General features: G+C 43.5%; 1 protein-coding gene across 1 annotated transcript in view; it reads left to right on the top strand.

Annotated features, from left to right (window-relative positions):
• The first annotated feature begins 1474 nt into the window (after positions 1–1474).
• Positions 1475–12789, top strand: part of LOC140995361 (ALK tyrosine kinase receptor-like) — a 354190-nt gene continuing 342875 nt past the window's right edge. Inside the window, 1 exon segment of the mRNA XM_073465334.1 lies at positions 1475–2222. Within this exon segment, the coding sequence (XP_073321435.1) occupies positions 1475–2222 (748 nt within the window).

Genomic DNA, 12789 nt, shown 5'->3' on the forward strand with positions numbered 1-12789 from the left:
CCTTCTGTGATCCCTCATGTAAAATGTTCACATAAGGCCCCTTATCCTCTCCTATAGATAAGACTTTAATGAGAGAATGTAAAAATTCCAGAGCAATTAGAGCATTAATGGATTTGTCAGTGAAACTGAAGAGTGTGAATTACCATAAGTATGTGTTGACGCCATCTAGCGGGAATCTCATCCGACCAACTTTTGGAGCGTAAGAGAGAGAGAGAGAGAGAGAGAGAGTGAGAGAGAGAGAGAGAGAGAGAGAGCGTGTTTGTGTGTGTGTGTTCAGGTGAGGGAGGGGGAAATAGGAGCGTTTTTTTTTTCTTTTTTTCCTGGCATTTCTTCCCTCCTGCCCCCAAACACTGACCCTTTGATTCCCAATTAAGGAGATAGTCTGTGTGGCAAATGAACTGGCAAGATGGCAAGAGAGCCCCCTGATGTTTTAAGAACATATTGGCCTCTTCACATGAGACATAACAAAGCCAAATGGGCCCCAACCCAACCAGCCTCGCTCTGAAACTATTTGATTTGCACACAACCGGGAGAGTGCGACTAATCCAATCCAATTTCCGGACACAAAGGCCCGGTGATTCATTGAAAAAATCACGAGAGACAAACTGTGGAGCTGCGTTTCCATACCTCCTGGCATTTTTCTAATTTCAATAAAGACACCAGGCAACATTACGGCTGCGCTCAGGCCGCCTCAGCTGCTTCCATAACTGGCGGAGGCTCCTGCGCTGACTACTGAGGGGCTTTTTCGCAGGGGAGTCGCTCTCCGAGAAAAACGGCTTATACTGACGTCAAATGGATCTGTGAACGACTTCACCGCATGTGCTGGTATGACAGAGGCGAGCAGAGACGCCAGCTGCGTCGAAATCCTCAGCGGACAATTAACCTGAGAGGCTGCTGTCGGGCTTTTTCAATTAGCCAAGACTGTAAAACGGGCTATGATTATATTTTAAACTTTAATTGACGCTCCGCTTTCTCCAAACTCGTTGTGAATGCATGATTTAGTTGTGAGGGGAAGAGAGCGACGCTGCCTCCTCACAGAGAGACCACTTGTACCGCCGTCACAACTGTGCCAAGAGACAGGGAGTCTTTGAAAGCCACCGGAGCGGACCAGACCTGCATATCAATCAGCGTCCCGGAGAGCGACTCGCCGGATTCGCACCGGCGATAAAAGGCATTGTCTTATCGTAAAGGTGCGTGTGTCTGCGTGTGCGTGTGTGGGGAGCAGAGGGGGGGAAATGGCACTTTTTCCGTTTGAAGGAGGGAGGACAGCAACAGTCAGCGGCAAACAAATGTAAAAACCCAGTTCCCCTCGTCTTGCCACGGGTGCGCACCGGCGAAGAGGCGCAGGACCCGCAGGATCATCGATTCGCACTTTGTGATCTTGCGCTGCGTATGTGACAAGAGCAGAGAGGAAGCGGTGAACGGTGGGATTAAGGGCTGCTTCTCCTAAACGAAAGACTCCAATTATTTAACCATGAACGCCAGGATATTGTTTTTGCTTGTTTCTTCTGCGGCATTTTTCGCCGGGCTGCAGTGCGCCTCGCCAAGAACCACAGCGGGGATGGATCCCTCCACCGCCGGCTTCAGCAACATCAGCGGCGGCGGCGGCGGCAGCGGCGAATCCGGCGGCAAAAGAGACTTGAACCAAACCATAAACTCCCGGCTCAAGAGGAAAACCCTGGCTGTGGATTTTGCGGTCCCTTCTCTGTTGCGCTATTACCTGGCAGAGTTCATAAAGAGACCCCTGAACGGCGACTGCCAGACTTTTCGCGGATGTTACACGGTGCGCGCAAACTTGAAAATGCACTGCATACCTTTGCAGAAAACCATATCTACTTTTGTGGACGTCGCCACAGACTCTGCACTGAGTAACACGTCTACTGATGGACAGCTCCCTTTCTTCTACAAGCGGCCGCTGTCCAAAGTTCTGAAATTGGGCTTGACGAAAGCCAGCAGGAAATCCAACCAAGTTGTGGTGGAAATAGGAGAGGATATAGTGAAGACGGGATGCGGAGGGCTGTCTGTGTACGAGGAGGCCCCGGTGTTCACCCTGGAAATGGACCTCACAACTATTCTGGAGTGGTGGCTGGGCGCAGAGGGGGGCCGGCTCAGGGTCCGGCTCATGCCCGAGAAAAAGGCGCAGGTGCCCGGGATAGAGGATCGCTACACCACGGCCATACGCGCTGCAGACCCCCGCCTCTTCATTCAGATATCCTCCCGGGGTTAGTTTCCCTCTTTCTCTCCCTCTGTTTCTCTCTGACCTCTCCCCATGTTGTCCCCCCACTCTCCCTACACACACACACACACACACATACACACACACACACACACACACACACACACACACACACACACACACACACACACACACACACACACACACACACACGACTCAGCAGGCCTAATTCATGTCGCTCCGTCACGGTTGTGATTCGAGTTGTGCTGTGATTAATTTTTGATGTCGGATCCAGTGCGCCTGGAGATGCGCGCTTGCGTGTGCTCCGGCTGGCTTTCATGGTGAAATGAGCGGGTTAAGAAATGTCAGCACATGGTGAACAACCTGATAGACTGGTGTTAAAATGATGACTGAGATAAGTGTGTGTGTGTGTGTGTGTGTGTGTGACACTCACAGAATCCATGCGTTAAGGTCTGTCTCTGTGATCGACGCACTCCTCAGAGTCCTCTTTCATTATTGATGTCCTCAGCAGCGCTGGGAGACGAACCGTATGTTGATTTTATTCCCAAACTCTTTGATTATCTCCAGTTGGGATCCATGCTGGCTATGCAGCATCTTTAGAGGCTTCTATCGTTATCAGTTCTGATATGTTCATTATTATTTCATTCGGAGGGGAAGGGAGACCTCATTGCCTCATAGTGACACGCGTGTACATTGCAAAAAGCTTCTATAAAAAACGTAAGTTGGAAATAATGGCCCCCAGCAGGGCTCCCTTGTCTCCCTCAGCGATACCTTCTCAATTCCCCGATCCACTCAGGGCTGAAGGAAGGTTGGAGATTTAAGAGAACGGGCTTTATTTTGATTAGGCACAAATTAAGCCGTTATCTCTAAGAAAGCTTTAGCACTCAATACTCGAGGGCCCTTCCCTCGTTCTTCTGAGCATCGGCACAATCAGTGTAATTGCTTAATCACTTTGATGAGGGAGGCTGGCCCAGAAAAAAAATGCAACGGAACCCATCAGACAAAAGCAAAGCCGAGGCCGGCTCGACTGGAAGCTGATAAAACAAGTAAGGAACCCCCCTGCAGGCGTGTGTGCACGTAGAGAGGCATGCAAACAAACAGGAAGTCTGGATGCAATAACTGGATATAATGTTGGAAGCTCCATTTTGTGTTGGCTGTTATAGCCTACGTTATGATTTTCGATACGTTTTTATAAGAAACAATAACATGACATATGTTGTAATATCAGGTTAAAGGATGAGTTCACCCCAAAGTCAAAAATTCAGTCATTTATCACCCTCATGCTGATGGAAAGGCGGGTGAAGTTTCCGCAAAAACATTTCTGGAGCTTGTTTTAAAACTTTAAAAAACAACCCCCCAAAATATAAAAAATGGCTCCATACAGCGTGTTCTGCATAATCCAGGTCTCAGGAAGCCTTGAGTTCCCAAACTGATTTGAAAAGGCGTTATCTACATTCTTTTTTAGGCCAAAACCTGCACTGTTGCTGCTGAGTTACACTGAAAAAAGAAAATAGTTGGACCAACTTAATTGAATTGTTTGTTTCAATGAATTAAGTTCTTTGAAATTAAGTTAATAAGTTAGATTAACATTAACTTATTAATTTAATTTCAAAGAACTTAATTCATTTAGGTGTTACCAATTGAAACAATTCAATTAAGTTGGTCTTTTTTCAGTGTAAAGAGCCTAGAGGGTGCAAGTAACATCTGGGATCTTGGGATTTCTGGAGACTTGGATTACGCCAGACAATGTGTAAGAAGTCGTTTTATCTTTTTGTTGGTTGTTTTTTAATTCAATGTACAACTTGAGTTGTTCAGGAGAATGTTGTAATGTTGTTTTGCTGTGAAGCTCCAAAAATATTTTGTGGATCTCCTCATATGACTATAATATCAGTTTTGGGTCAACTTCTCCTTTAAGATGCATCAGCGTATACTCTGAATGGCGATGTAAAGACGCACACATATGGCTTCCACAGCTGTAAGCATCTGAGTGGACCACCCCTGCAGCTCCCAGCAGGCATTCTAACAACACAGCTGGGAGGGTTTGCAGGTGGGAAGCCAGCAGGGGATGTGTCACGCGTTTTACAGGAGCTGTTTTTATTCGGGCGCCCCTTTCTCATCACAACTGTAGAGGTGATTTCAGCAAAGCACTGAACCCTGCAACTGTTCCAGTGGAGCTGCTCAGTGACCGACAGATCAGACTGGTTGTACTGGGCAGCGTCCAGCTGTGACTGTGTATCACGGTGTGGCTGGAGAAAAAATATTTGCGCACGGCAGACCTAACCTCTTTATAAACAGAGGTTTGGCAGTACAAAAAGCTTTGCTTGAAGCAGAATCAGCCACACTTGTTCTGTTTAACAAGAATGCTGAAATTACAGCCCAGTCACCAGGATAAAATGTTGGCAGTTAACCATTCTGCAAACCACTGATACATTCACATTTGTAGATATTATATAGATACCATATTGACATTTCCACAAAACGTGTCCTATTACATGTTTATGACCTGACTTTCATATCAGCAGGGCAGTAGGAGGGGATGGTGGTGGGGTTGAAGGGTATTTTTGAAGAGGGACTACAGTTTAAACATTTGTAAGAGTGACACCGCAGGATATTTTTCGGGTGACCTCAGGACAATTGCCAGCCATGATTGCGGCAACAAAAAACTGACAATTTGGACATCTGGTTTGTTTGTGGTGACAAACTGGGTGTTTTTAACCAGACCTCCAGACATCTGCAGTTGTGTTTGTGTCGACCACAACAAGAATTTTAAGCAAAAACTTGATTTTGTCCTAACCCTAACCAAATATGTTTTTTGTGTCATAAAACTGAAGACTCAACATAACAAAATGTAAAGAACAAGATTAGGAAATGCAGCATATCTCTGGTTTGCAGAACGTAGTGATTTGACTGGAAATTACATAATTTCAGTAAAATTCTTCCTTAAACATAACCAGCTTGTTTTTGTGCCTAAACCTAACCAACATATTAGATAATAGCTGCACCCACACAATGCTGCATGTCTAGTTCCTAGTTGCTCTTTTATTCTACGTGGCCATAATGTGTCCACTGCAGCTCCCAGCAGGCATTTCAACCAACACATAGTGTTTGCATGTGGGAAGCCAGCAGCAGATTTCTTTCAGTAAGGATCTCCACTGGATAAAAAATGAGGTGCTCTTTTCCTGCACAGATGGAATATGTTCATGCAAACTGACCAAAAAATGTGTGTACGATCAGAAAAGGTTTATTTTTGCTTGACGCTTGACAAATTATGTCATCCTGCAGATGGGGATCAGATGAAAAGCTGCTTCTATGTGTCGTTCAGGAGGGCAGTTACAAACAACTCATTTTGTTGTTAAATTTGGAAGGGTCGTTCTCATCTGTAATCCTCTGCAAACTGTCAGTGGCTGAGCAAGAAATGATTTTCTTTGCTGCAGCACTGACATGCTACTGGACAACAGACTTTGGTGAAGCGGTCTCAGAGGAAACAGCACCTCAAAAGACAAAAGTTTAGTTGAAAAAATTAGATCCGGTTTAATGTATTAAAGCAGCAAAGAGATAGAGGTATGATTCTTGCTTCATTTATTAATGTCTTTTAATAAGTGTGCATGACAGGCAGGGGGCTGCGGAGTGTGCAGCTCTCACTTGAATTACTAGGCTGCCATCCATTGTTTATTATTATGATCACTCCTCTAATGTTATATCTCCTCCATCCTTCATCCTCACACAACCCAGAAATTGATCAAGTCCTTAATCATCAAGGAAGTCTGCTGCTCAGAGGAGCAAGGAGAGACTTCCTGGAGGAAGCTTCATCAAGAAAATACTGTCTAAGAGCATCCATTCATTTAGAATCTGTTATGATGGAGGGTAACGGTGAAAACCACATCACCACAGGGACTTTTTGTCAAAGTACAGTGAGGACAGGACGAATAACAGCATTATTATAATACACCAAAGAAAAACCTAAAGGCCAAGCACACTTTCTATATATATTTGTCATATTGTTTTTATGTGTCTATATATCAAATATGTTTTTGTAGATTATAACAGTATAATAACAAGCAATTTTAAATTATTACTCTTGGGGAAACTGCTGTTTGAAAATGGGAGAAAATTAGGAGAGGAATGGACATATGGCATGACATACATGGTTTCTCTCATTCATCCTCATCGTTTCACGCTAAATGTTATGTTGCTCTGCTGTTTTAGTTCAAAAAGGCTGTGATTGCTGTCAGAGTGATCAGCTCTGTCACTTCACACATCACATCAGCATGCAGGTCAGGTGAGTGAGTGGCTGTATAATTGGATTGATTGCCCAATGTCAGCTGTGATGGGAAAATGTAATACAGTTAGCAGAACATTATTGTGATATAATGAGTTCATGTCATCATTCCACATATATATGATGTCCACATTAATGATTCCAAGCAAGCTGTAATAAAACAACTTATTAGCTTTTACTGGAACTTTTCTCAGTTGTGGTGAAGATGGCTCAATTATTACATGATCCAAAGTTTGGACACTTTGGCACACAGTTTGTGCATTACAACATTAAAGAGGAGCTTGATCATGACAATGCAGGTTGACATTAATGGCTGTAACGTTAGCTAGCTAAGCAAAGATAGTGTGCTTCTCGTCCATAAGTAGATGCACGCTTCTTTCTTTGCTATGACACATTTGACGGGTGTAGCTCCTGCATGAAAACTGCTCACAACAAGGTCTGAGGATTATCTTGAGATCCGGGTCGTGATTTCTGGAAAGAGACATTGCTGTTGAGTTTTTTGTAATGTACTTTTTTGGCACTTTGAGCACCACAAGCAGAATGCCATCTAGCTCCATTATATGTGAAAGAAGGCCGATAGCTCCAAAGCTCACGCCAAAAATATCTAGATGGATAAATAATACTACAGGTAAGAGAAAAATGATGTCATTTTGATTTTGGGGTGAACTGTCCCTTTAACTGTGACGCGTAACATTTTGTCAGTATTGACACATTTGTATTTCAAGTCAAGTCAACTGAGATGCTTCTGCCTCCTTTCATTTGATGCTCAGAAAGGCGGAAAGTGACAGTTGTCATGAGTAACAGAGAGGGACAGAAGTCTGCACAGTACGCTCCACACAGCACAGGTGGACTCACTGTAAGCCCACTGCTTCTACCAGATTACTCCGCTGCATGTTTGCAGAGTCGCAGTTGTTATCCTAAGAGCTTATTACGTTATGAGTATCTACAAGGCACGATTGTGTTTACACACTGTCGATGCACAGGCTGACACAAGCCCCCACACCTACACACACACACACATCTGCCATCCCTCCATCCTTTTGCCTTCTTCTAATACATGTTCCCTTCTGCCAGTGTCACACACCCCCTCCTCCACGCTGAATGGCTCAACTCAAGGCTCCGATGTGTATTGTCTTGCTCTATCAGCTTTTTTTTACACATCTGATTGGCCAGTGTTTGGCATTTTTTCTGTGTAATGTTCGTGTTACACTTGTTTTGTCCTGCCCGCGGTAACACGCTGGCTATTAGCATGAAATAAATACCAACCATGGCACCCGGAATAATTTGACGATCAGGCAAATGTGCCTATGGGAATCAACGCATTAAACCCTGCACAGTACATTTATACTCAATCGCCCTATGGGGGAGATCATTAATGAGAAATGCTTCTATGAGCTATAGCGTTGCAGAGGGGAAAATAGTGCTGGGCAGGTGTGATAAAGAGTTGACCTCTACTTTATTAACCTCTGTTATGTTCACCAAGTGGTGCCATAAATAGGCTGCAAGAGAATCATTAAATGATCGCAGCATTGGAAGCAGGAGGAAGTGGGGACCCCTGCTTCATTAACCTGCACATACCTACTGTACTGCCGAGCTCTTAAAGACGCTCATGTTCTTCGGCGCATCATTTACACAAAGTATCTCCATAAACACGCCTAACAGGATGGGATCGGAGCCCTGAGGTAAAAGGCTGCACCCGCCATGCTTCAGAGGAGCAACTGTGTACGTTTGGGCTTTTCCCGCCCATGTTTGCCCCTCAGCTCTGCCCCGAATGCAAACACACACTCTCATGATTTCCCATTGAGCATCCACATTTCCTTTGAGAGGCTTAAAACAGAATCCTGGTGTGTGGATGTTTGAGCCGTTGGGCAAATATCGCAATTTCTTCTGAATCATAAAGAAAGTCAACAGTACATTTTTAAAGTTAGATTACACGCTTGCTACTTTGTTTACCCTGCATTGCTCGTGGCCCTTTTTGGAAGAAGTTTCTCCTTGAAAGCTGAATGCACTTTGAATTTTCCCCCATCCCAACTGCTTTTCCCTTTCCTCCCAACAAAGTAGCTGGCATATTAGCCTCAAGAGTAGTTGTAGTAGTCTTAGACGGGGCGTGGAAGAATGAGGTTTGTCTTTTCTTTGAACCAAACTATTTTAGAAGAGTTTACTCACAATTTATTTGGTTATTCATTATTCATCATTACCTTTTGAATAAACATTTTGAATCACTTAGGTGTATTTGGATCAATTTAACAAGTTTTTGTTGTAATTATTTATTTGTGCCTCCCTGCAAGTGAGTGTGAAGGTGAATTTTAATTTGGAGTTGGAGGCCTTCATGGGAAAGAAAAACCAAGTAAAAAACAAAACAAATATGGGATACAAAAACAGTCAGACCTGACCGTAATTACAGCTGATCTGAAGAGTCAATTCATCTATTGCTCAAAAACGTTTTGGATAATCAGTCTTTGTGTTTGGGAATCTTGGTCTCTTACACTTTATAGACTAATGGATCATTTGAATAATCAAGAAAGTAAATCACAAGATTGACTGATACCATAAATAACTGTGGTTCGCAGCACTAGTTTGCTTTTATCATTTCAAAAATTACTATTGGGAGGAGTGGTGTGATGTCTTGCACTGTCACCTCACACAACACATCAACATGCAGGTCAGGTGAAGTGGCCCGAAGGTGTGAATGTGAGTGTGAATGGTTGTCAGTCTGTAAGTGTTCGACCTGTAACACACTGGTGACCTGGCCTCATACGACTCTACCTGTCGCACCAACATGAGCCGGTATATGATAACATAGTGAATAGACATTGAGATTATTAAACATGAGTTGAATAAAATCTCAGTATCCAGAGAGGTTATTAATTTCCCTGGGTTCTCCAGCCATGCCTAGAGAGGTGATGACATGTTCTGCTTAAATCTACAATCTTCAACTTGAATCTAATCTTGAGGCTTGGAGGAGAAGTCATCCTACCGTACCACACAACAGCTGGGCAGGTTGTTGACATCCTGAACCAGTCCCGAGACAAATGACAATACAGGATCCTACTGGACCCGATTACACTCAATATAATTTAAAGTTGACCTTTGACCACCTCTATTACCCCATTCCCACTGTACAAAATACCCACTTACACACAATAACATCTGGCTCGTGTCTTTAATGTGAATGTGTACAATCGGCATTCACTACGGGTCAAATGACTCTGCAGCCTTGCCAGCTGCCTTATCCGTACTGCGAATGGGTAGATGAGAATAAAGGGAGATGTTTCATGTGTTCTGAATGTTGTCCGATGAAGCGTATGATCTCCTGTGTCCTGTTTTTCTGATGCGTTTGTGATGATGATCCTGAACACAAGGAAAAAAAACAGAAAGACGAACTGGTCTCCTGGCAGATGGGGAAGTGTCACGATGAGAGTAGACAAGTTGGACCCAAATACAGGAGATGGCAGGCAGGTCAGTTGCTGAACTTTATTCCAAGATGAATCACAGGATAACAGAACAGATCAGGGACAAGCAAACGACAGAACAGCAGGAACGGGAAAACATAACAGATGACTCAACAAAGACTGAACTAAAGACTGGACCTAAATACAAACTAAACTAGAGGCGGAGAAACACAGATGAGGGTAATGAGTGGGGGACACGAGAGCATGGAGGAGCTGAAAGACTGGGAACAGCACTTTTGAGTAGAGAGAGTTGTAACAAAAGTTCAAAATGCTTATTGTCGCGTGATACATCAAAGTTCAAAGCATGCAATTAAAAGGCAAGAATACAGAGACAGAAGTCCAATGTTTGGCAGTTCATAGTTAATACATGATTTATTGATTGATTGATTTACAGTACTGGGCTGCCATTATCTGCAGCTAACGTCCAGGGAACTATTGAGAGGCTCTGTGATACAAAGTTGCTTTAATGACGCAACTCTCTCCACTCAAGGGCCCTGACTAGGAGGAGAGCTGGGCTAACAGAGGTGATGCAGAGCAGGTGTGGAGGAAAAGCAGACTGGAGAGAAGTACAAGAACACTGAGAAGATGGCAAAAGACTCTGCAAAACCCAGAAAACACATGAAACACAGAAATGACAGGAGTCAATCGGCTTTTTTTAACGCGGAAACTTCATTTTAAAAAATGCATATACGCACTACATTCGGTGATAAAATGGAGTTATTTGAACGTAGGGGTTGCAACAAACAAATGTTCTCATTCTCTGGTAATCTGCAGATTAATTTATTGAATTTCTGATTAATCATTTAGTATAAAAAAGAAAACATCCATCATAAGCAAAAACTGCAAAAGTAAAAATTTCTAAATGTGAAATGATATAAAACAGCAAAAAGAATCTGCAAATATACACAGTAGAGGGCTGAAACCAGCAAATCTTCAAGAAATGAATTGTTCTGAGTGCTATTTGAACGTCAGTCCAGACCATGCTTTGATCGCTTCTTCTTGAAACCTTCTGGCCCTTTTTTCTTACATGCCAGTATCCTCTTCCAATAAAGCCTGGCATTTCAGAGTTGTGGTTCCAGATTTTTCTCACTTCTTGGACCAAGAGGGAGGAGTTGGCAAGGTATCAGTCCCAAATGCAGTTAAACATGGCAGAGTGTGTAAACACTTTGGTGCCTGAACGCAGTTCGATGACACGGTGCACCTGTTGACCTTTAATTTAGTCCATCCAGGTGGAAGGCTGCAGAGCCACAGAAAAAGTGACATGACATTGTGGACTTGTGGCAATCAATGAGACTCCTGACATTTAAAGCTTGTATCAATCAGCTGCTAATGGGAAAATCAATAGGAAGTCAGAATGACATGCCACTTTATTATTTATGCATTTCTATGATCAATTCGCTCAAGGAGTTGGCGGCGTGTCGTGACATGGCGGTGGACCCGCGAGGCTCTGCCCAGCTGATCAATACTGCGAGTTGCTCTGAGCATGATCAAGTGCACGTGTCTCTATGTTGGCTGCTAATCAGGCTAGATTGCATGACAGAGTGGTTGTAGATGCAATCTTGAGCTGAGACAGCGAGGAATTCAAAATGAAAGGAAGAACCTACTCCGCTCTACAGCTCTCCGGTCTTTGTCACTGTCTGATGAGTGCTGCAGTTTTGTAGCAGCGATGAGAGTGTGTCAGATTTTTCATCAGAGTAGCTAGAGTCATTGATTCCTTCCTCTTTACAATTGTGATTAATGAGACATTCACAGCAGCTGCAGCATCAACACCTTGAAGCTTTCGTGGTAGTTTCATTGCTCCAAAATCAGTGATGTTTGACTGAGCTAACTGAGTGTAATGATATCATTACCACCCTGTACAGCCACCACACACACACTCCCATGCAGTACTAACATGTGGTGAACTATTGCAAACATGGCACTTTCTGTTGCGATGGGAGTCAAGAAAACAGCAATTCTCAGTGTCACCATGTCCAGTGTGGATGGCTGAAAATGAACGGCTTTTAATGAGATGCCCCCTGAACCTGCTCAGATTCATTTGTGACAGTCACATTTAACAGGGTGTAGTGTCAGCGTAATGAGACGGCTGATTCCTCTTGACTTAAAGGAAGTGAAGAAATCATTTATTTGTCTGCCTGAGCTGCTGAAATGTGCGGCCTGTGCACCGGCCCTCACATTAGTTGGCTCCATCTCAAGAGCTTGGGGAGCGCAACTGTTGCCCAAACACGCAAGCTGTTGGTATTCAGTAGCCAGCCATACTTAAAATAAAATATGAAAATGTGAAGCATGCCAAATTGGGAGCTACGAATAAACACCTTGACAATGTAAACAGCAGCTAATGCCTTTCACGATATTAATCACTCTCATTGTAGTTAATGCTTGTGTCACTGTTTTGTAAATTAGCTGGACTCAAGGTGACTTTGGCTGTGATTTCCCTTTTCACTTCTTATTCAGCTATGTCTTTTTCCCCCCCTTCTTTCCCCTGATGTTTTAGTTATTTATGCCACTTGCTTGTTCTTTCAAAAAACCGCAAGCTGCCTGTTTGATTAATGGTGATGCTTATAGGAGGCCTTGGTGCAGGAGTTTAGCTCGGAGCAAGGTGTGGAGAGGAATGTGTACTGTACAGGAGCTGAGTGTGAAGCTCACAACCTGAGATGATCCACTTCCATAATGAGAAAAAATAAATAATATGCATAAGTGAGTGGTTGTACTTTTCTGGAAGTTACACTCTGTACACTGTGGATGTCTATTTTTGTACATGATTGCCAATTTAAATGCCATGATGCCACACAGGCCCAATTTAGCTCTTTTCTACCTTTGTAAGAAAACTGTGTCATCTCTTGTTAAGCAAAGTAATATAC

This window comes from Pagrus major, chromosome 5, assembly GCF_040436345.1.
Source record: "Pagrus major chromosome 5, Pma_NU_1.0".
NCBI classification, from domain to species: domain Eukaryota; kingdom Metazoa; phylum Chordata; class Actinopteri; order Spariformes; family Sparidae; genus Pagrus; species Pagrus major.